The sequence below is a fragment of the Mesocricetus auratus genome, unplaced genomic scaffold, assembly GCF_017639785.1.
Source record: "Mesocricetus auratus isolate SY011 unplaced genomic scaffold, BCM_Maur_2.0 Super-Scaffold_100042, whole genome shotgun sequence".
In the NCBI taxonomy this organism is placed as follows: domain Eukaryota; kingdom Metazoa; phylum Chordata; class Mammalia; order Rodentia; family Cricetidae; genus Mesocricetus; species Mesocricetus auratus.
The window spans coordinates 434,974-457,907 of NW_024429219.1; the positions used below are offsets into that span (position 1 = coordinate 434,974).

A 22,934-nucleotide genomic window follows, 5' to 3' on the forward strand; every position below is an offset into this window, starting at 1 on the left:
CTCCGTTGCCTGTCACTACCCTCTGTCCTCAGCCACCGGGGTCAGGGAGCTGGTTCGGCTGCAGCAACTGGGATTTGAAGTGGCTGACCCGGCTGCGGGAAAGGGAAGGGCGCGGTTCTCTCACTTCAGGCATATGCCATGGTTAAACTCAGGGAGTTTACAAAAAAAACATTTGGAAGCACTCGATCAGAACGCACAGACGGACACATTCCGGGAGGACGGGACGGCGGCGGGAAGATCGGGAGTGAAGGGGTGAAGAAATCAAGGAGGACACTCGTGTGGAAACAACCCGTCACCGCGCCCTTGTGAGACAGAGGACAGTGAGCCCAGTCGGGCCTAGAAGACAGCACTTCGCACCCGCTCCCTAAGCTTGGTCCCGCCTCCGTTTCTCGGTCCTGGAGGCCGGGCGGGGTGAGCCGAGTGAGTGCGCAGGCGCCGTCGCAGCTGGGCAGGGCGGACCGCGGGCCACGTGCAACCGCCCCGCCCTCCAGCTACTCCACCATGGGTTCCTGCGGGGCTGTGGGTTCTGTGCGTGCGCGCTACCTTGTGTTCTTCCAGTACTTGGGCACTGACTTCAAGTACGTTTCCCCGCCATCACCTCCGGTTCCTCCACTCGGGCTCGCGGGAGGTCTGCGAGACGGCCAAGATCGGCAGCCTGGACGTCTAGTCTCGGGATGTGCAATTTTAAGAGCCTAGGAACACTGGCCTGGGCGGTACGAACGCCCCTGGAGGCGAAACCCCAGGCGGGACAGCTCCCACAGACGCTTCCGATAACTCCTTCCTGTATCTCTCCGCAGTGGGGTCGCGGCGGTGAAGGGTAACCATCGCGCTGTTGGGGTGCAGAACTTCCTGGAGGTGAGCTGTTATCTCATCTCTCGGCTAGAGCGATGACCAGTTGGGGCGGGGGAAGCAGCGGGCTGCAGCCCCAATCCCTGCATGCACTCTACTGTTCCATGGGCTCCTGGCCTCCGCTGTGACCGCCCGCCTGCACCCTGTCGCTGCAGGAGGCCGCCCAGCGGCTGAACTCGATCGAGCCGATCAGGTTTACTATCTCCAGCCGCACTGATGCCGGAGTGCATGCACTGAGCAACGCGGCACACCTGGACATCCATCGCCGCTCAGGCCTGCAGCCTTACTCCCCGGAGGTCGTGACCCAGGCTCTCAACACCCACCTGAAGCACCGGGCCATTCGGTGAGCCAGGGATTGAGTATGGTTCTGTTCTTTGTTCTTTACTAATGTACCCCACACCCCTCTGTAAAGGAAGGCTGAGGTCCAGAAAGATACTGTATTCTGGGCAACTTGGAGGTGAGTGGGCGATTTCCCTCAAGTTGTGTGGACAGATGGGCAGACTCATTCCTGCAATGAGCCAGATCTGCTTGCCACAGCGTACTGAAGGCCTTCAGAGTGCCCAGTGACTTCCATGCTCGCCATGCAGCCACCTCCAGAACCTACCTGTATCGTCTGGCCACAGGCTGCTCCTGGCCTGATCAGCTGCCTGTGTTTGAACAAAATGTATGCTGGGCTCTGAAGACAAAGTGAGTGAACTAAGAACGGGGAGGAAAAGGCTCGCCATCCATCTGGCTGGGCCCTCCTCAATGCTTAACTGGCTCTGCAGGTCCCTGGATGTGGCTGCCATGCAGGAGGCTGCCCAGCACCTCATCGGGACACATGATTTCAGTGCTTTCCAGTCCGCTGGCAGCCCAGCCACAAGTACTGTGCGAACACTACAAAGGGTCTCTGTGTCTTCTGGCCCAGCCAGCCTATTTGTCCTCCCCCAGGAGAGCAGGTGAGAAGAATGGCCTTGCATTACAGCCTCATGCTGGTCTAGAGGCAACCAGGGTTAAATCAGTTCTCATAATAATCCCATAAAAGTACAGCGATGCCCCAGGCCAGGCGTGGTAGTGCACACCTTTGATCCCAGCACTTGGGAGGTAGAGGCAGGGGGATCTCTGTGACTTTGAAGACAACCTCATTTACAAATCGAGTTCCAGGCCAGAGCTACACAGAGAGACAGAGAAACCCTGTCTTGAAAACCCAAAACAACAAAGAAAGTGGGATAATGCGAAACTGATATACACTGGTCATCCATAAGGCCTGGAGGATGGAAGGTGCTGGCCACTTAAAAGGGATGAGCTAGTAGTTTGTGTCTTCTTCCTGCCCGGCTGGGGAGCACAGGGTAGAGAATGTTGCCTTTCTGAGGGCCTTGCCATACCCATAGCTCTTTGTAGCAGATGGGTTTGGCAGTCACTGAAAAGGTTCCATTGGAGCTAGTGGTTCCGGTCCAGTTTGACGGAGTGGCAGTTCTCTGCACTGTCTAGTGGACTTCCCACTGGGAACCAGCTACTGACCTTGAGCACATTGCAACTGATACCAGCCCCTAGGGGAGGAGGGCTTCAGTGTGACCAGGCACAAGAGTACATGGCCAGGGTTCCATCTTGATAGGTGAACTGGCTAAGTCCATCTCAGCACCCATACTGTGGCCCCTCCATGTGAAGGAAGGGCTCAAAGCAATTGCTGTCCCTTTATGCACAGGCTGATGACTATGCTGTTTTCTGATATGGCATAGACAGACTCCTGGAAGTCATGCAATACCTACTCACCCTCTGGAACCGGTGGTCAGCTAGGCAAGAACCTACCCTGGATGGATGAGCCAGCATTTAAATCTGTCTTGTCTGAGGCCACATGGTGAGCTAGGGTGGCTGGGGCTGCCTGTAGCTTGGACATCAAAACTGTCTGTTTCTAGGAGACTGCAGTTCTGGACATTGGAGTTTGAAAGCCAGTCTTTCCTGTATCGACAGGTAGGCTGTACTAGACCCTCCCAGGGTGCGCTCAGGTAAATGCCTGTGACTATCTCAGCTCTCTGTTGTAGGTACGGAGGATGACAGCTGTGCTGGTGGCTGTGGGTCAAGGGACTCTGACACCTACACAGGTGAAAGCGATTCTGGATAGTCAAGATCCCCTGGGCAAATATCAGGCTCGAGTTGCCCCAGCCCGTGGCCTGTTCTTGAAGTCGGTGCTATATGATGACTTTGGTAAGAGGGGGTGGGATAGGAAAGAGCTGGGCTCTCACTGAGGGGAGGGGGCTTTTGGAGGCAGTCAAACCCCACATTGTACTAGATGAGAATCCAGTTACCTATTGTGGAAACTAGGAACAGTGGGAAAAGGGACTTCAGTTAGGTAGGATCAGGGATCAAAAGCATGGTGGCATGGATTGAGTGGTCCACAGGGTCAGATTTTAGGGGGTAAGTGGGGTCTCTAGATGCAACCATAGGAGGAGTTTACTCTGACCTAGGGTCTATCCATAGGTCCAACATCCTGAGCCCTGTAAGGTCCAGTATGAGACCAGCTAACTGTACACTCAATGGAGGTGAAGAACCACACGGCATACTGAGTCTGGCTGTCAGCCTTGTCCAACACTTACTGCACCCGCAGAGATTAATCCACAGCTATGTGGGGTTCTGGTGGTCCTGCCTACCTTCCAGCAGTTCCCACCTCCCCAGTCTTTCCACCGTGGACATCCCTTTGTCACTAAAGGATGGGGTACCAGGCAGGAAAACAGCTGTAAGCACCCAAGGAGCCACTGGTTCGGCTTTTCTGGGAGCCCAATCGTGGGACAAGGGAGTAGAAATAAAAGGCATAAAAAACAAAAAGACCTGTTTATTACTTTAACCCGTCTATGTGACTCTGGCCCATTTACTCAGGGCACCCACCTCCCAAAGCCAAATCCCTGATCCTTCTGCTGAACAAACAGCAAGAGACAGAGTGGTGAGTTGCTGGTGGTTACATGTCAGCTGGGTGCCTGGGGAAGGCCATTTTTGAGCAGTGCTGTGAGAAAGCTTCCCAGCTCTTCATCCTAGAAGAGAAAAGCACAGTTACCCACAGACAACACAATACCAAGGAAGTGGGGTCTCCAGGCATACCACTGATGCCCATCCTCCTTACCTGGTAGGTCCAGGAGACCAGTAATACCTTAGTACCAGGGTCCTCCGAGTGGGCAGCAGCCTGGATAAGAATGGACTCTACGGTCACAGACCCATCAGGGAGATGCTGTACACAGTGGTCCTTGAGGGTACTGTGGAGAGGCATAGTTAAGATCCCTGCCCTACCCTGCCTGTAGGGGTGAGGGCAAGGCCAGAACGCACTTCTTGAGGTGGCTGTACACACGTAGGGCTGTTTCTTGCTCCTTGCGGGTGTCCTGCAGGTGCACACGACAGGTGAAACGCAGCTGGTGCTCAGCCAGGCCCAACTCCTTAAGGGCTTGCTCTGAAGATACCAGCCGGAAACTCTGTAGGGGAAGGGCAAGCAGGTCAGGGGAAGTAATGAATGTTATAAATTATCCCCACTTCATCACTCTTTACATACTTACACTGTCTTTCATAATTAGTGTGCCATGCAAGAGCCGAGGTTTTTTGGCCTCAGGGAGCAGTCCTGAGAGGAAAGGAATATTGAAGTTAACCCAAGCCACCAATTACCTGCCTCCCTTGGCCCATGCCCCAGTCTGCCCTTCATACCCTGTACCATCTCCCGCTTCAGCAGTCCCAGGGAGATGCCCACAGGGATGCTGGGGCTTGTGGGCAGCGTCACTGTCTCACCATTGGCTGGCATGTAGCAGCTGACCCCTGAGAAAGTGATACAGAGCCTCAGTCTAGGCTGCCAGCCTTGCCTGTACCATCCCACAGGCCATCCCTGCCCACCAGTTGCCTACGGAACTCCTGCTCGATCTTCTGCCTCAAGAACTCCATCTTCTTGGCCTCGCCATGCACCAGCAGCACACTCTCTGGCTCTGCTTGTCCCACCAGTTGCATGATGCCCTTGGCATCAGCATGGGCACTGAATGACATGTATTCCACTTGCATCTTTACCTCCAGCTGTGGCGTCACAAGATGCAGGCAGAGTTAGCAGCAGCGAGAGCCTGGAAGCCCTGCTGAGCCCAGGGCAGGGAGGTACTCACCACCTGACGCCCCTCCATCTCCAGCTTTCGTTGCCCACTAAGGATCTTGTGGCCCACAGTGCCTTGCACACAGTAGCCAGGCATGATGACCTGAAAGCAGAGGTGAGGTTCAGCTGCATAGCCTCCCAAAGTAGACATTTGCTCTTGGGGCAGCCCCTGACCTGAATCCTCAGGAGGCTAAGGGCCTGTCAGTGTTAGCAGACTAGTTGCTCAGACTACTGGTGGCAGAACACAGTAGCAGCAGAGTCATCATGGGGTCAACACACAGAAAGTTCAAGGGCCAGTTCTTTGTACTCCAGTTCTCTAAGACTATAACGAGTCCCTGTAGACCTGGGAATCAGCCCCAAGCCCTCACCATGTTCTTCTCGTTTCCTGCCCACTTTCGGAAGATCTGCAGAGATTGGCCAGCATGCAGCATCCCAGGTGTGGCAAACACAACCTGCAGGGTTGACAAGGGTCAAGAGAGTAGATTTTACCCAGGGCTGTAATAAGCACCAGACCTTTAGCCAGCAGTCTCTCCCAGAGCCCCACGGACAGGGATCCTTGAAGGCCAGATGTAGAGAAGCTGCATTGTCAGGGCCTTACCATGGGACCTGGGTTGTCAGCAAATGCCCGGTCAAAGGCTTTGATGTGCTTGAACTCAAACATGTTCCTCTGGACAAATGTCTTGCGGATCTTCTGGTTGGTCCAGGTAATGAAGAGCTTATAGTAGTGGTTGGCCTTCTCTGTCAGGCCCGTAGAGAAGTAGATGGGCACCTTCAGGTTCATGCGTTCCCTGTGTGTCCACCAGCCCAGTCAGTGCAGGGAGGCCAGAGTTAGCCTGCAACATGTGGCCCTATGCCCTCTACTGCACTGCTTAGTAGCTATGGCCAAGGCTGAGTTCAATGTCCCTTGAACTGAACCCCATGCTGTCTCTACCCTAATGACCACTGGGTCAGACCTCTCAGCTTGTGTTCTATAAAACAAACATGGGAGTGTCAGGGGTCCCCAGAGCTCATGTGAGGAGACTCGGCATTTTTGCAGTGACCAATACAGCCTGCAGATAATGGTTCAAATGTGAAATCCCAATACATGCACAGCTCCACCAAGACAGCAGGGCCAATGGTACTGTATCCTGGACACACAGTACCCAGTGGTAGTCATTGCAGCCTTGACTTGTCAACAGTTCTACTGTGACTGGCAGTGTGAGGAACTTACTCTCCTACATAGAAGCTGCTCCATTCTTTCCTGCCCACCTGTGGAATATTACTGTTTGTACCTACCAGAAGGTCTCCAGCAGGATGCAGAGCTCTTGTGCCCGGCCCAGTGCAAATACAGGGATCAGCACCTGAGGGTAGATGTGGCTGATTCAGGTGGGAGCCACTGGCCACACTACCCTTCCCTGAACACAGCAGGTAGTAAGATGTTCACTACACCCTTGCAGGCAGGTAGATTGACAACATTCAGAGATAGCATTACTGCAAAGGAATAGCCAGGCATCTTACTACAGGGTTTTTTGTATATACCCCAGCCACATGTAGAGACAGCAGAAACTGTGGGAGGCTCTTGAACAGCCCTTCATGGGAGGATAGCACGAAGGAAGGGAAGACTCTGGAATCTGTCTCTCAGTGCCAAATAAATAGTAACCCCCCCACACCCAGACACACTGTCCACGTGTAGTTCAGAGAAGCCTGCTGGGGGACCTATACAATGGGGCCAGAGTAGACACACACCAGAGACTGCACAGTCAATACCTTCCCACCACGCTCCACAGTCTCGTGAACTTTCTTAAGGAAATCTCGCTCTCTGCAGCGTTTGGAGTCTCGGATGGTTGTGGCATACGTGGATTCTGTGATGAGCAAGTTGGGGCGACACTTGTCAATCCAGGCAGCCCTAAAACAGAGGTAGAAGTGGTCATTGAATTGCTCACGGCTACAGAATTGGGAGCCAAGTGGCAAAGTAGACTGTAGCCCCATCATGGCACATTTCTAGGTCACCCTGACATGAGCTCCGTCACACTGCATGAGAGGACCATGGAGGGTGTTGGGCATTTAGATGCCTACCATGATGTCTCTTAGATCTACTAACTCCCAGGAAGTTCCCACAGAGTGAAAACACAGACCTACTCACCCCAAATGCCGGTCTGGGGTCATGTTATAATCACCCTGGCAAAGAAAATGGCAATAAGGAAGGTGTCTTTCTACCCCCAGCAATTTCATTCAAGCCAAGTATTTCCACTGACCGTGTAGACCACAGACTCTGAGCCCACTTTAATCTGGAACATGGCTGCCCCAAGCACATGGCCTGCATAGTATGCCTTGATTTCCAGTTCATCATCCACCTGCAGAAGAAAGAATGTTCTCAGGCTTGCAAGGCAGGAAGCAGATGATTACCTTAAGCCTATCCAGTCCATTCATTTCTCAGAAGTCTGGCACTTAATCAAAAGCAACTACACCTAGGGGTTGTAGCAAGCTACTTCTAGACTAGACTAAACTTACAGATAAACCCTAAACACTATAAAAAAGAAATTCTAGCCGGGCAGTGGTGGCACACGCCTTTAATCCCAGCACTTGGGAGGCAGAAGCAGGCGGATCTCTGTGATTTCGAGACCAACCTGGTCTACAAGAGCTAGTTCCAGGACATCCTCCAAAGCCATAGAGAAACCCTGTCTCAAAAAAAAAAATTCTAAAACTAGAAACTACAAATTAACATTTCAATAAGTATGCCAGGCATGGTGGTGGACACCTTTAATCCCAGTACTTAAGAGGCAGAGGCAGGGGGCTGGAGAGATGGCTCAGAGGTTAAGAGCACTGACTGCTCTTCCACAGGTCTTGAGTTCAATTCCCAGCAACCACATGGTGGCTCACAACCATCTACAATTCAATCTGGTGTATATGTAATAAATAAATAAATAAATAAATCTTTAAAAAAAAAAAAAAAAAAAGAGGCAGAGGCAGGTGGATCTCTGTGAGTTCAAAGCCAGTCTGGGCTACACAGCAAAGTCCTACCTCAAAAAAAGAAAAAAACTGAATAAAGTCAAGAGAATGAATGACTAAAACGTTGAGGAACTGCACGTGGTGATGCACAGCTGTTCTCAGCTCCTGAGCTCTTGGAAGGCTGAAGTAGGAGTGTGAAGAATTTGAGGCCAGCCTGGGCTGTGCAGTGAGACTGCTTCAAGAAAACTTTTCTTTTTTTTAATTCAGTATGAGCCATAACACAAAAAATGACGATGGAAGGTCTACAGTGAAAAGATCTAATGTTAAGCTACTCATAGCCCCAGGAACATAGACAGCAAGAATTAAAGACATCAAGCCCCAGAAGGTAGACTCGAGCAGACTGGTCAAGGTCCATCAGAGCACAGCTTGGGAGGCCAAAGGGAGAGCAGCCTAAACAAAAGGAGCAGACAGCATCCCAAATGATATGGGTAAGATAACTATCATCCTGGAAGAGCGTCAGGGAAGACAAGACCACAGGAAACAGAAGAAAGGGGCTATGTTGTATGGCATGTTCTTTGGAATTGGAGCATTCCCTACAAATTGAAACATCTGCCCCAGGAAAGATGGGGAGGCTCAGAGCCTTGGGTGGAAGACGGAAGGTAAATGAAACGTCACATTCTGGAAGAATACAAGCTTGAATGATCCTTTACAGTCCCCACTAACAGTATAAAAGTAAGTAAATAGGAGCTGAGATTAGAGAAAGAAAGAAAACAGAGATGAGAAATCACCTGAATGTGGAGTGTTGAGAGCCAGACAAACCCAAGGCCTTCTCAAATGCCCTGATGAAAGGGGTAAAAGGAAATAGGGAAGGACTCAGGGACAGACTGGGTAAGGCCCAGTCTGGGTCTGGGATCTGGGCCTCAAAGAAGTTAAGGTTTCAACTTCTGGAAACGTGGCTTTTCCCCCTGAAGAGATAAAGCCCCAAGGCTGCTAGCTGCTTAGTCTATAGTGTTCCTGAGGTACCCTGTGTTTCCCTAGTGCAACACTACCTGATAAACTTCCTGCTGACTTCCTTCAATTGTATAGTTTCTGCTGACTATCCCTTTTCCCTCCTGGAAATAGTATATAAGATGCTGTACTTCTGAATAAGCTTGCTTGGAGTAAGACAGTTTATGAAAGACCTCCTGATACCAAACTTCTGATTTCCTGATTCTCTGGGGATCTTGGCTTGCTGGTCCAAGTTGGTGGAGCTGCTTGTAGACTGTACAAAAACCTCCAAGAAGTTGTCACACGTGAATTATCCCTGCTCCTTTCAAGTAACCCTTCATCATATTCCTGTTAGTAATTCCAATTTAAAAAATCTCACTGGGTCAATAAATTGGACATTGGTGCAATTGTTTTGTTGTGGCTCCTTTTCTTTCTTTTCTTTTTTTCTTTTATTTGGTTTCTCGAGACAGGGTTTCTCTGTATTGTTTTCGAGGCTGTCCTGGAACTCTCTCTGTAGATCAAGCTGGCCTTGAACTCACAGGGATTCGTCGGCCTCTGTCTTCCAAGTGCTAGGATTAAAGGCGTGTGCCACCAACACCTGGCTTGTGGCTCCTTTTCTAGGGTTAGTAATGTATGAGTATATCTCCCCAGGAAAGTCTACACAAAGGCTGTTAAAAGCAATGTCTCCCAGAACATGTAAGATTCCTGTACTCTGTAGTATATAGTCTTCCATAGGCGAGAGCACAGGAATGTTCCCCAAAAGCTGACCAGACCTCACTTTTCTTATTCAAAATGGGCCCTTCAGCATATAGGTCTTTCCCGAGATGACACACATTTAATCCCAGTGTTCAGGAGGTAGAGGCCAGCCTGGTCTACAGAGAGTTTTCCAGGACAGACAGGACTAAGAAACCCTGTCTGAGGGACGGGGGGAGGGGGTGTTGGTCCCTGATGGATAAAAGAACAGAATCATTTCTGAAATCCCAGCTGGCCAGCCCTTCCACCCCTGATCCTCAGCAGCACACAGCTGGATTAACCCCAGAGTGGCTTGGCTCCCATAAGGTCAGAGCAGGAGGGACAACTGGGTATCACCATGAGGCCAAGACTTAGAGCAGCAGCTAGAAGGGATTTCTGGAAGGAATACTCAAACAATAATGGGGTTGGGACCAGTTCCTGCTCTGTAGGCCCCAGTAAAACCTCTATCTTAGTGTGGCGGTGGTGGCACACACCTTTAATCCCACACACTTGGGAGCAGAGTCAGGCAGATCCCAATGCGTTCAAGGCCAGCCTGGGTCTACAGGGTGGTGAGTTCCAGCACAGTTACTCAGAGAAACCCTGTCTTGAAAAACTAAACAAAACAAACCTCTGTCCTTACCAGACACCCAGGCAAACATCCTGGCAGTAGATCAGAAAAACTATGTATCTCCGATTACCATCTCTAGGATGGTCAAAGGAATTCTCACAGCAAGGTTACCACAGAAGGCAGTGTTTCAGTAGGCAGATTAGAATAAGGAGTATCAGCAGCCTGGCAGGGTAGACACATATAGTCCTAATATGCAGGACACTAATGTAAAAAGGAACATCACAAGTTCAAGAGGCCAGTTTCAACAACATAGTAAACACACACACACACACACACACAGAGAAAATGGAGAAAATCAGTCACCGGCAAACCCACTGGCAGATAAAAGACTTCAAGTAAAAAGAGAAACTGACCAGGTGGGGCACACACACCCTTAATCCCAGCAAGAGGGGTAGGAGGGAGCAGAGGCAGGTGACTGAGTTTAAAACCAGCCTGAGTCTACAGAGCAAGTTCCAGAATAGTAAGGGCTACACTGAGAAACACTGCAGGAAGGGGAGAGGCTCTACAGAAGAATAAATTTATAGACAAAAATATGCAAATACTGACTACACCAAATAATTTTTGTCAGGGTTAAAAATACACTGATAATTCAAGTCTGGCAAGATGTTCAGCAAGTAAAGGAGCTTGCTGACAACAAGCCTAGCGATCTGAGTTCTATCTTAGTGTCCACACAGTGGAAGGAAAGAACTGATCCCTATAAGTAGTGCTCTGACTCCTATGTGCTGTGGCAGTGCCCCCACCTAAAAAATAAAAACTCCATAAAAAAAGTTTACCTACCTACCTACTTGCCTACCTAATGTCCTGGTTGGATTTTTTTTGTCAACTTGACCCAAGTTAGTCATCTGGGAAGAGGAACTTAATTGAGAAAATGTCTCCATCAGATTGCCTGTAGACAAGTCTGTGGGGCATTATTTTAATTTTTAAAATTACTTAATGTCTATCAGTTTTATCTGCTTGGATGTCTGTGTGCCACGTGTGTGCATGATGCCTACAAAGGCTAGGATAGTTGAGTCCCCTGCGACTGGAAATACAGACAGTTTGCCTCCATGTGGGTGCTGGGAATCAAACCCAGGTGCTATGGAAGATCAGCCAGTGCTCTCTTAACAACTGAGCCTTCTATCCAACCCCACCGTTTTCTTGATGGTGCAACCCCTGGGTTGTATTGAGAAAGGACGCTGAGCAAGTCAGAAAGAGCAAGACTTTAAGCAGTGTCCCTAGTTCTTGCTTCAATTTCTGCTTCTAGGTTTTCCCCTTGAGTGACTGCTCTTACTTCCCTCAGTAATGGAGCGTATCCTGAGAGTTGTAAGCTGACATAAACCCTTTGCTTCCCAAGTTGCTTCTTGTTATGGTGTTTTATCACAGCAATAAACATACACATACATACGCTCTCCCTCCCTCTCCCCTCTACCTAGCAACAGAATCAACATATATACATACTCAATATACATATGCATGGAAACATTCCTTTAATCCTAGCACTCAGGAGGCAGAAGCAGGAGGATTTCTTTGAGTTCAAGGCCAGCCTGGTCTACCAGGGCAGCCAGGGTGGTTACACACAGGAAACCCACTCCCATCCCACCTCACCCTCCCACCCCCGTCTAAAAAACAAGTGTTTTAAACTAAAAGGATGGGAGGTAGCAACATAGGAAGCAAAGCAAAAATTCTTATAAGAAACAGACAACAGGGCTGGAGGGATGGCTCAGCGGTTAAGAGCTGCCTGCTCTTCCAAAGATTCTGAGTTCAATTCCCAGCAACCACATGGTGGCTCACAATCAGCTGTAATGAGATCTGTATACATAACAAATAAATATTTAAAGAAAAATAGAAACAGACAAATCCAAAATTTTTTGGGAATGTTGCTAAATCTAACCAGTCACTTGGCTATTTAATATCCTTCATTCATTTCTTCCTTGACCCATATATTATCACAGACTGGTCCATCTTGCTGTCCTGCCTGCCTCCTTACCAATGACACATCAAGATATCCAACAAGTTGCATATACCTCAGATTTCTCCCTTGGGAGGGGGGAAGGCAAACTGGCTTATGGAATGTTGCTTGGGCACAGCCAAGTGGGAAAAAGCCTTGATTACATAGGTATGTGCACAAACATACAGACATACCACATATATTCCCCCAAGCTAAATGCCATATATGGTTGGACAATGGCCCACTGCTGCTTCTTGGAGACTCCACAGAGCTAGACACATGAATAAGATGAGGTGGCCTGGGACCAAGACCCCAGGGCCTTCCAGACTATGTACAGAATGGGTCAGGGATCCTGACCTGAACTGTCTGGTGCAGGTGAACAGCCACCACCTTCTTCATACAGTCTTTGATCATCTGAGAAGTGAAGAAATTTGCCTCTCCCTTCTTGTCCACTGCGATCTTGCGGTAGTCTTCCAACAGGATGGGGCAGATGGCCTGGGTGGGGTGGGTCATATAGATGGGCCCATCGTAGCCCACCATTTCACTGAAGTAAGGAAGTGCCCCACAGTGGTCCAGGTGGAAGTGGCTGGGGGAATGCGACACCAGTCAGCCTGAGACCACTGTTTCCCGGTCATCCCACTCCTCAGCCCTATGCTTTTGATCCACTCATTTACTGAAACCTAATGTGAATCACTATCATAGTACTAAAGAGTCAAAAACAAACAAACAAACCACAAACTCTACAGTCTTCCCAAATGAGCAGTCTAGATACCCAAAAAAACAATATGAAAGTTAGTAATTAAACCTGAATTGGAACAGGGCATGGTGGCACATAGTTGTAATGTGAGCACTTGGGAAATGAAGGCAGGATTAGGAGTTCAAATCAGCCTGTGCTACACGAGACTGCCTTAAAACAACAAAAGCGGCCAGTTGGTGGTGGCTCATGCCTTTAATCCCAGCACTCAGGAGGCAGACAGAGGCAGGTGGAGCTCTGTGAGTCTACAGAGAGTTTCAGGACAGCCAAGGCTATACAGAGAAACCCTGTCTCGAAAACAAAAAAAACAAAAATAAAAACAGCTGGGCAGCAGTGGTGCATGCCTTTAGTCCCAACGTTCAGAAGATCTCTGAGTTCGAAGCAAGCCTGGTCTACATAGTGAGTTCTGGGACAGCCAGAGCTAGTAAGACACCCATTCTGAAAACAAATACATCTTAAATAAATAAGAAAATCAGGTGTTGACAATTAAAACAAACAATAACAAAGGGTTGGGAGATAACTGAGTTGGTAAAGTGCCTGCCTCATAAACACAAGGACCTGAGTTTGATTTCTAGCACCCACATAAAAAGCTGGGCACAATGGCACATGTGTGCTGACACCACCAGTGCTGGGGAGGTGAAGGCAGGTGGATCCCTGGGGCTTGCTGGCCAGCAAACCTGGCCTAATTAGTGAACTCAGGTCTAGTAAGAGATCATGTCTCAAAAAAACACAAGAACTAGCCAGGTGCGGTGGTGGTGCACGCTTTTAATCCCAGCACTAGGGAGGCAGAGGCAGGCAGATCTTTGTCTATAGAGTTCTAGGACAAACAGTTAGGGCTGACACACAAAGAAACCCTGTCTCAGAAAAAGAAAAAAGAAAAGAAAAGAAAAAAAAAACACAAGGGGAGTAACACCTGAGGTTGCCTCTGGCCTCCTACAAATACACACACACACACACACACACACACACACACACACACACACACACACACACACACACCATCTGAATCAGATGGTGACAAGTTGGTGAGGAAATAAAAAGCAGGTCATCAAATACCATACAAGAAAAGAGCCACTATCTGTCAGGTAGTCAGAATGTCTTCCTGATGGAGACAAGAGAGAATTGAGACTGCTCAGGGCAAGACCTGGGAATACCCTTCCCAGAAAGAGTGGGGCCAGTCAACCCAAAGCAGGCAGGTAGTGAGTGACCAAAACACCAGAGTCTAAATTACCGAGAACACAGCTTACCAAGATGGACTGGCTGCTTTAGGCCCAAAGGACCACTCTGGCTAATGGCAGCAGGGTAGGTGTTGAGAGGGAAGTGCTACAGTCAGAATGTGGTCAACTAGACTAGGAGGTGACTGCAGAAACTTCAAAAGGGTATAGGCCTGGGAACAGCTGGCAGCCTATCTGGACAGAACATGAAAATGGGAGCCAAGGAGAAAAGAAAGATGTCTCTCCCCTTGCTCAGCTCTACCTAGCTGAGGTGGTGGCAACTGGAGGCTAGACCATGAACTAACTGTCTAGGACATCAGTAATGGTCAGAGGGCTTAGCACTCTTGAGACAGCAAAGGAACAAGAGAAAATGAGCCTTAGGGAACCAGAGTTAGAAGAGGACGCACAAGCAGGAATACACCAGATATACTTAGCTAGTAGAATGGGAAGGAACTGATGAGAGGGGGCAATCACTGTTGCCAGGGGCTGGTGAGAAAAGGTCTCACGGGGTCATCTAGGCTGGACGGACCCCACACTCAGCAGGTGAAGGGCACATCTTGGCACTGGCTACACTGGCTAGGTCTCTACTTCCTGGGGGCACCCGCTAGGCTTTAATTCATGACACTCCAGGGCACAACCAACAGGCACAATCATCTTCCTGGCTCTGAGGGGATAATGTCCACTCCGAAGAATGAGTCATGTGGCTTGGTTAACACAGCCTCTAAAAAAGGGTATAAGAAAGGACATTAAAAAACCCTGACAATCCTACCTGATGATTACACAGTCCAGAAAGTCAGTCAGCCGGCCACTCTGGGTGATGTAGGAAAAGTCTGGAAAGCGCCTCTGATGAGACAAGAGAAAAATGGGGACACAGCAGGCTACCTGAGGTTCAAGAAGCAAGAGTGGTGCACCCCAAGGAATGACCCCCAGCAAACCTTACATCAGTGGGTTTGCTACTGGCTATTCATAACCTCATGGAAAGGTCAAGCTACAATTAGCAAATAGCTGAACCCAAAGGGTCCCCATGACCAGTCTGAAGGATCCCCAAGAGGCTCATCTCAGCTGGCCTCTTATTTTTCAAGCACCGTCTGACAGGGCCACCTGTCCCCACCCAGCATGGGTAATAGCTGTCCAGGAATGCCCCCACTGTCCACTTACCCCATTTGTCCCCTCTCTAAGGTCCCAGGATTCACATGGCTAGATAGAGCATGACCAGAAAGTAGACTGTGGCCCTTGCTGCCCTCTGGACCACCCACCCAGAGTACTCACATCATCATTGTAGCCCATGTGCATCCCACAGTCCAACATGACATTCTTGCCCGAAATGGACACCAATATGCAGCTGCGGCCCACATCCTGGCCAGCCCCTGCTCAAGAAAGGTAGGTAAGAGACAAGGCCATGGCTCCTCCCTCTTTTTTCCCCAGTTTCCTTCCCTCACTATTCGAATGGCTGACCTCCACTGAACTACTTGTTACCATTGGCTCTGCTGGACCTAAGACAGTTGAGTGCACAGACTCGTGGGATAGGAAACAGGTACCTTCACATGCAGATAAAGGGAATGCACAATGGGGAGACAAAGCACTATGCAAGGGCCACATGCCTTCCTCCTTCATGCTTTCCTGCAAATCTCAATGTTGCAACAAACTCCTAGTAGAGCATTAAGCACTGGCTGTGGCCCCCGACATTGAACAGAAGCAAGCCACAGCTACCACTCTATGGAATATCACTGCTGTTTCTCCAGACCTTAGTCCAATTACTCCTGACCCTCAACGGGGCTGTAAATCAATGATGCTTCTTCCCTTGGATTTCCTCTTGAAGAAGCTGAGGCCTGGATCCTGAGTTTTGGTGCTGAGTGGAGCCATATCCACGTGGTTTCAGCCCAGAAATAAGGAATCATGACTCTGACCAATAACTGACTGCAGCACAGATGGCCCACTTTAGTCAGTGTGCAACACAGGCCCCATACCACTGAACCCCTAGCTCAGCCTCAATGGGAGCTTGTCCCATGGTGTTGATGACTAAGCAACCCTCCCAGCTATTCAGCCCACGATACTGACCATAATGGACACACCTATTCCCCCATTTAGCTGTTATCTCCCTGGAATCTGGGTTCATAAGGAGAGAGATATGGTCCAAGCCTCAAAAGGGGTCTGAGAATAACTAACAGTCTTGTTCCCATCTTGGATCCTATAGTCTCCACCTGCCAACTTCAAGCACCAAGCACAATCTACCACAAGCATTATCCATGGCCCAGTCTGCCTTTCTTATGTAGCCAGCCACAATGAAGTTAGGGAGGAGTTGGTCTCAGGTTTTCCTGCAGGCATATTCCTACCACCTCAAAATGTGTGCTCCCTGAGGGAAATGTCTTAGCATCCCTATGCATAGGACTGCTAGCCCTTAAGTTGTGCTAGGCCAGCCGGGCGTTGGTGGCGCATGCCTTTAATCCCAGCACTCGGGAGGCAGAGGCAGGCAGATCTCTGTGAGTTCGAGGCCAGCCTGGTCTACAGAGCGAGTTCCAGGACAGTCTCCAAAACAACACAGAGAAACTCTGTCTAGGAAAAAAAAAAAAAAAGTTGTGCTAGGCCTGGAGGCCCCTGAAACATTTATAGAAGGGAAATGGCTGCACCCTTACAGGGGAGGGCCTGACATCACAGGCATCCATAATAACACACTACCAAGAATGGTGCAGAAGTGTGCTTTTCGGGATTATAAAGTTCCAGTCCCTATGCACTCCCAAAGAGATTTTCCATTCCAGGAAAGAAGAGCAGAAGTCTGCACCGCAGAGATAGATGTTAGACACGGGAGGAAGAAAGCTAAGGATATTACCTTGTCCATGCATCTCTGCACAGTGCAGATTTACATCCTTGGGGAATGAGGCAATTAGACACTGAGTACATCAGGAGGAGATTAAAAACTGTGCCAAGCCGGGCGGTGGTGGCGCACGCCTTTAATCCCAGCACTCGGGAGGCAGAGGCAGGAGGATCTCTGTGAGTTCGAGGCCAGGCTGGACCGACAGCCTCCAAAACAATACAGAGAAACCCTGTCTCGTAAAAACAAAAGAAAAAAAACTGTGCCAAAAAAAATTATTCAAAACTGTGGCAGAAAACAAAACAAAAATTTTCCCAGTGGGAGGGTAGTGAGTCAGGGAGCTGGGTCTTAATATGCTTGGCCTTGCTGATCCTGTAATCTAATTAAATGGGATGGGGGTAGCCAGTGTGAGAGGTTGCTCCTGCTAAGGCCCCGTGAAGCAGTAAGCTGGGAAGACTAAGTTCTAACCGACATGACCTAAGGGCCTGTCTGGATCATATGAATGAGCAGGTGCTTCCAACACCCTGACTATACATGCATGAGGAAAAGCCCAGGGACATTTGGCGAGGTTCTGGAACCCCAGATATCAGAGGGTTGTTTCCTCCAACACACCATACTATGCTGCTAGGACTTTTAGAAGTCTAGATTCGTGTTTTCTCCGATGAACAAATAATGCTTTTTAAAGTTCGGGATGGACCAGACACTAAGACTGAACTGAGGGGGTGAGAGCAAGCAACCTGGGCAACAAGTCGGGGAGACGCAAAGAAAAAGAGAAGCCCAAGCTGAGGGGTCTTGAAGCGACAATCTACAGGCAGGGCAGAAAAGTCGCCAGGGAGAGTTCTGTGGCTGAGTTTAACGCCACTGACAGGCTGAATACAGAGGCAACGCCTGCACAAGACTCAAGGCACCTCACGGCCACCTTGGGCTTCAGGGTCTCATTCTCGTCTAGCTGATAAGGCAGCCTGGGTACAGAAGCGGGACCTCCACAACTCATACCGAGGCCCAGGAATCAACCCCAGTCTCTTCGACCCCCCCCCCGTGCCACACAGAGATGAGGAAGCACCAACTCCGAAACGTTCTGCTACGACTTTCGCTCCTTGGGGCGCACAGCTGGTGGAGGGCTGGCTGGTCGCTGGCTGTATTGCTAGGCTGCTATGAGGGGACCGGCCCGACTCGCGGGACGCCGCAGGAGATGATTCAGACTCGGACTCACCCAAGGGAGTGACTCTTATTTCAGGCATCGTCCAGGAGGCAGTCTCGACCTGCGCGTTTCCACAGCCCGCGTGCACCGCCCGCAGGAAGGCCTCCGACCTCGCGCGCGCGCGGGTGAGACGGCCCCCCCACCCCCGCACGCCCAGACACTGCGACTCTCACACAAGGCGCAGGCGCAACTGCCAAGACGCCGGCTTCCTGTCCTCGCGCCGGAAACGCGGGCCGATACGTCGAGTTCTAATTGGATGATCAGCAGCCAATTGGGATGGCGCGGTAGCGAAGGGCGGGGCAGGGGCTGACCCTTGGGCTGCAACTCAAGACTTCTGCCCAACCGCAGACTTCGAGGTGTCTCCAAACAGGCTCCGGGCGTGGGAGAAGCATGGGGACGCCTACCTGACGTGATCCAGGCCTCGGAGTCGAGCCTCCGTAGACAACCGGGACGGACAGGCAAAGATTCGGCTCCCGCAGCAACCTTATTGTAACTGTGGTCAACCCTCCCCATCACTGACCTCTGCCACATCCTTTGCCCTTCGCCACAGGAACCCGTCCCAGGTGAGATTTGCGGACCTCCTTGAACGGCCCTGGCTCACTGCTACCTACGCCCGGGTGTATATGCTGTGTGCTAGCTAGCTTGTGGTCCTTCTGCCGGCTGTCCACCTGCCTAGCTTGATCTCCTGTAGGAGGCTTAGACGTACCCTGCATCACCTTCCGGGAGTCGACCTCTCTTCCTGTTCTTTTCAATTTACCACCTACAGCTCTTAAATGGCTACTTGGCTCCTGGGTTAAGCTCTGAGCAGGAAGGCCTGACTGCAGGATTGTTAGGTGGCCAAAGAATGAACAGTTTGCTCAGTGGGCAGCACGCAGGCCCTAAGAGGGGAGTGTGTGACAAGACTCAGGGCGTCGCCATCTTTCTTAGGCTGTCCCTGACACCTGAACACAAGGTGAGCCCATCTCCAGGGTCAGGGTCTGGAACTTGTGACGGGAATCCAGTCCAACCCATGGGGCTATATCACAACTCTGACAGCCTCAGCCATGTATTGAGAGACATGCAGACTACATTCCCAGAGCTGAAGGACTTAGTCATAGGACTGTGTGAAGGAGAGAGAGAGAAGAAAAAAAAAGAACTTGCCCACAGATACAGACAGATGAGAATGGTTTTTGGGGGGACTTTGATGGTACAACGGTTAGGGCAGGGATCCAGCACTAAGGGACACAGGAACCTCCAGAACTGGTGTTGAGTGTTCGTGTTGAACATAGGTGAGATTCACCCACATCCCACAGGGTTGGTCCTGGACACCAAGAGAAGGCTCTACAGTACCAGGGAAGGTGGGGGCTGGATGCTTGGAGTTCTCCATTCAAGCTGTGAGCACAAAAGGACTGTGGGGCACAAGCTTGTAGCTCTAGCTGCTCAGGAAGCAGGAAGGTTGAAAGTGAAAGCCTAGTCAGGTGTGGTAACACACGCCTTTAACCCCAGCAATCATGAAGCAGAGGCAGGCAAATCTGGGTTCAAGGCCAGCCTGGTCTACAGAGTGAGGTCCAGGACAACCAGGATTACACATAGAAACCTTGTCTCAAAACAACACATTAAGGAAATAAAATTGACCAGGCAGTGGTGGTACATACCTTTTAATGCATGCCTTTAATCCCAGCACTTGGGAGACAGAGGCAGGTGGATCTCTGTGAGTTCAAGGCCAGCCTGGTCTACACACTGAGTTCCAGGACAGACAGGACTATTACACAGAAACCCTGTCTTGAAAAGACAAAAAAGAAAAAAAAAAGGAAGAAAAAGAAAGTTAAAGGCCTGCCTAGGCTATTCCAGGCTATTCTCTGCCCAGCATACAAGAGGCCCTTAAGCTCAGTCCCTACAATTGAAAATTAATTAAATAAATAAATAAGGGAACTAGAATGTTTGTGGAGTGACTGTTAAAATGCCTACAGTACCCAGAGCCCCACCTTACCTTAAGGCCTCTCCCTATCTTGGATCACTTCCAGAATGTGCTCTGGAACTAATGGGAGGACTTATTTAGCAATCCTTTGTGTGTGTTAAGACCTTTGGCTCAGCTACCCTGTTATTTGGGGATGCATACCATTTCAACAACAAGGGTGTCTATCTGTCTGTCTAGCAGATGCCAGCCCACAACCTCCGATTTAATTTTGGGCATACAGCACTGATGAAGGAAGGGAAAGCCTGTCTAGCTACCCTTTCAGTTCTCCCCTGTGTGAAAATCACTTGCTTTTTTAGAGTCCTGATTTTTGTTTTGGTAGAACTTCCCATCAGAATGCTGCCCTGATACTGTGAGTTCCAGGTATGGCCAGGGTCCAGGACTATGCCTACCTTTTAGAATCAGATGCTCTAGGAAGAGAAGAAGCAGGAAAGCAAGAAGCAATAGCAGATGCAAACAGTGCAGCCATGGAATCCCAGGTCAGAAACTGACCAAATTATTAGCCTGAAGGGCCAGGAGCAACCATGTCAAGATCTCTGGGTACAGGATTCACCAAGGGCACAGCAAGGTCAAATTGGCTTGCAGCTCCTGAGGAAGACACTCAGGTAAAGGGATGATTCTCAGCAAACAGTTTTAGCATCCCTCTTTTGCTTTCAGACCTTCTTCCCAACCCCTTCTTGAGAATATGAACCACAGAGTGAGCTAATCCAGCGTGATGACTACAAGTTCTGTGTAAAACTATTTCAGCTCATGTTGGAAGATGGATGACCCAGAGGCAGATTTCAACCTTAAAGTCGTCCTAATCAGCTTCAAGCAGTGTCTCAATGAGAAGGAAGAGGTGCTGCTGGACCACTATATCAACAGCTGGAAGGGGCTAGTCAGGTGCGTTTATTGGGGCTGCTGAAGACAGTGGTTTTGCCAGTCAGAGTTCACATGGGACACCTGCATTCCATATGGCGTAGGGGCATGGGAACAGCTAGCAGACAGTTTCATTCAGCCCTTCCTGCCCTTGCCTCCAGACTAACAAGTGCTTAGCAGATTCAAGGTAATATCTCCTGCAGTACAGCATGACCGCCAGTCTAGGTAGGGCCTCAAATTTTATACTTCCTTGCACAGGTTTCTGAACAGCCTGGGTGCCGTCTTCTCATTCATTTCCAAGGATGTGGTCTCAAAGCTGCAGATAATGGAGCATCTGAGGAACAGCCCACAGTATGAACACTACACTAGCCTGCAGTCCATGGTAGCCTATGAGGTGGGCAACAAGCTGGTGGACATAGATCGCCGCTCCCGTTCCCGATACCCTAACTCAGGCTGCCGGACTGTGCTGCGCCTACATCGTGCTCTGCGCTGGCTACAACTGTTCCTGGAAGGCCTGCGCACCAGCTCTGAGGATGCTCGTACCTCCACACTCTGCAGTGATGCCTATAATGCCACACTGGCTGCCTACCACTCCTGGATCGTGCGTCAAGCCGTCACTGTGGCCTTCTGCGCCCTGCCCACCCGCAAGGTCTTTCTCGAGACCATGAATGTGGGGTCCTCTGAGCAGGCAGTGGAGATGCTGGGAGAGGCGCTACCCTTCATTGAGCATGTGTATAACGTTTCCCAGACGCTCTATGCTGAGCACTCCCTGCTAGACCTGCCCTAGTGGTGGTGCCCATACCATCTGGGCTTCCCCTGCTCAGAACTGGGCTTGGGTAACCTGGGATCTACTCCCACAGCAGTGCTTTCCGGATGCTACTGTCACCCCTGAAAGCTGAGCTGGTTGAGAGCCACAGGCTGGTGGGCAGCTGAACCAAGCTGAGGTGGGTGCTAGTCATGCTCATGATCCAGGATGAGACAATTGAACTCCAGTTTTGCCCTCCACTTTAGTTATGTGTGTGTTCAGTCAGGCCTTATTGAAATGCAGATGGCAAATGGAGAAGATGGGGAAGGAGAGTCATGTTCTGCCTCCCATATGTGGAATCTGAAATGGTATAAGGGCACAGGACCCTGGAGCTGAGGTTCTGTCTCCCCCACAGTCAGCCTGCCCAGCCAATGTGTATCCTTCCTGTGCCCATCTTGAGCTTGAGACATGGATCGGTGCCAGGCAGACAGCCCTGGGCCTGCATGCCTGGGGCCTCTTCATATTCCAAAAGCTGTCCTTGGGTAAGATGAGGTTCCTTTGGCCGTGGCATGAGTACTGAAGACTTTTCCCTGCCCTTCACCTGCTTGTCAGCCTCTGCATATCAAACAGGCCCCTTGTCTCCTTGGAAATAGAAACTGTCTGAAACTGCTGGCTGAGACCTCCCCAGGAAAGCCTGCTCTGGTCAGTGCAGCCTGCTTCACAGCTTCTGCGATATGGTAGCATCAGCCTTCAGAAGGGAGCCTCTTGCAGGGGTGCTCTTGCAGCACGGGCACCCCTAGATTCCAAAATGTCAATACTAATTGGCCAAACCACGCCTCTCTCTAGCCAGCCCTGCTGCTCCTGTCATCATGGTACTCAAGTGCCTTAGATAGGACGTGACTTGTGGAAGGGGGCTAGGCCCCCTTGTCTAGCTGTCAGATGACCACACCCAGCATGGTTGACACCCAATGCATAAGACCCTAACCTCTCCCACTGGGTCTCAATGTTAAACCTAAGACAGTGTCCCCAGTGTAGGTGATGTGCATAAATATCTCTTTCCTCAAGAACTATGATATATGTAGTATTCCAACACAAATAAATTACACCTACATGATTGGGTATGGTGTTCTAGGATGGGTCACAGGTGTGTCAGGTGCCTGATTATGTGAGGGAAGAACATAAAAGTACCTACCTATATGGGTGGGGAGGGAGTTAACCCTAGGGACAAGGCTGAATCATGTGTCCCCAATCCTGAGGA

At 50.1% G+C, this 22,934-nt stretch overlaps 3 protein-coding genes across 6 annotated transcripts; 2 read left to right on the forward strand and 1 right to left on the reverse strand.

The window, feature by feature from the left end:
- The first annotated feature begins 434 nt into the window (after nucleotides 1-434).
- Nucleotides 435-3,651, forward strand: Pusl1 (pseudouridine synthase like 1). Of its 3 annotated transcripts, XM_013119995.3 has the most exons (8): nucleotides 437-578; nucleotides 798-855; nucleotides 1,005-1,192; nucleotides 1,387-1,536; nucleotides 1,617-1,787; nucleotides 2,745-2,799; nucleotides 2,871-3,033; nucleotides 3,307-3,651. In XM_013119995.3, exons 1-8 carry the CDS (start codon nucleotides 502-504, stop codon nucleotides 3,318-3,320), a joined length of 876 nt encoding a protein of 291 aa, XP_012975449.1. In that variant the 5' UTR covers nucleotides 437-501; the 3' UTR covers nucleotides 3,321-3,651. The 3 variants fall into 3 exon arrangements, 2 of the variants coding, with proteins under 2 accessions (XP_021088270.1, XP_012975449.1); XR_002384844.2 differs by lacking the exon at nucleotides 3,307-3,651 and having other exon boundaries at nucleotides 435-578; nucleotides 2,568-2,799; nucleotides 2,871-2,965; XM_021232611.2 differs by lacking the exon at nucleotides 3,307-3,651 and having other exon boundaries at nucleotides 435-578; nucleotides 2,568-3,013.
- Nucleotides 3,643-18,292, reverse strand: Ints11 (integrator complex subunit 11). The gene is made up of 17 exons (XM_005079226.4): nucleotides 18,132-18,292; nucleotides 15,379-15,476; nucleotides 14,879-14,952; nucleotides 12,499-12,727; nucleotides 7,174-7,272; nucleotides 7,062-7,096; nucleotides 6,686-6,824; nucleotides 6,215-6,279; nucleotides 5,538-5,727; nucleotides 5,308-5,391; nucleotides 4,953-5,042; nucleotides 4,707-4,869; nucleotides 4,513-4,620; nucleotides 4,368-4,429; nucleotides 4,144-4,286; nucleotides 3,944-4,073; nucleotides 3,643-3,854 (listed from the first exon to the last, which is right to left on the reverse strand). Exons 1-17 carry the CDS (start codon nucleotides 18,157-18,159, stop codon nucleotides 3,789-3,791), a joined length of 1,803 nt encoding a protein of 600 aa, XP_005079283.1. The 5' UTR covers nucleotides 18,160-18,292; the 3' UTR covers nucleotides 3,643-3,788.
- A 91-nt stretch (nucleotides 18,293-18,383) lies between these two features.
- Nucleotides 18,384-22,790, forward strand: LOC101834831 (ceramide-1-phosphate transfer protein). 2 transcript variants are annotated; one of them, XM_013119936.3, is made up of 3 exons: nucleotides 18,384-18,682; nucleotides 20,731-20,955; nucleotides 21,190-22,790. In XM_013119936.3, the coding sequence occupies exons 2-3, from the start codon at nucleotides 20,834-20,836 to the stop codon at nucleotides 21,716-21,718; spliced, it is 651 nt and encodes a 216-aa protein (XP_012975390.1). In that variant the 5' UTR covers nucleotides 18,384-18,682; nucleotides 20,731-20,833; the 3' UTR covers nucleotides 21,719-22,790. The 2 variants fall into 2 exon arrangements, with proteins under 2 accessions (XP_012975390.1, XP_005079285.1); XM_005079228.4 differs by having other exon boundaries at nucleotides 20,821-20,955.
- The last annotated feature ends 144 nt before the right edge of the window (nucleotides 22,791-22,934 follow it).

Coding starts and splice junctions, on each gene's coding strand:
- LOC101834831 (XM_013119936.3), top strand. CDS start 20,834: ATGGATGACCCAGAGGCAGATTTCAACCTTAAAGTCGTCCTAATCAGC. Junction 20,956..21,189: donor AGCTGGAAGGGGCTAGTCAG/GTGCGTTTATTG, acceptor TTCCTTGCACAG/GTTTCTGAACAGCCTGGGTG.
- Pusl1 (XM_013119995.3), top strand. CDS start 502: ATGGGTTCCTGCGGGGCTGTGGGTTCTGTGCGTGCGCGCTACCTTGTG. Junction 856..1,004: donor GGGTGCAGAACTTCCTGGAG/GTGAGCTGTTAT, acceptor CTGTCGCTGCAG/GAGGCCGCCCAGCGGCTGAA. Junction 1,537..1,616: donor TGCTGGGCTCTGAAGACAAA/GTGAGTGAACTA, acceptor CTGGCTCTGCAG/GTCCCTGGATGTGGCTGCCA.
- Ints11 (XM_005079226.4), bottom strand. CDS start 18,159: ATGCCTGAAATAAGAGTCACTCCCTTGG. Junction 12,728..14,878: donor CTGGACTGTGTAATCATCAG/GTAGGATTGTCA, acceptor GCATTCCCCCAG/CCACTTCCACCTGGACCACT. Junction 4,074..4,143: donor GTGTACAGCCACCTCAAGAA/GTGCGTTCTGGC, acceptor GCCTCTCCACAG/TACCCTCAAGGACCACTGTG.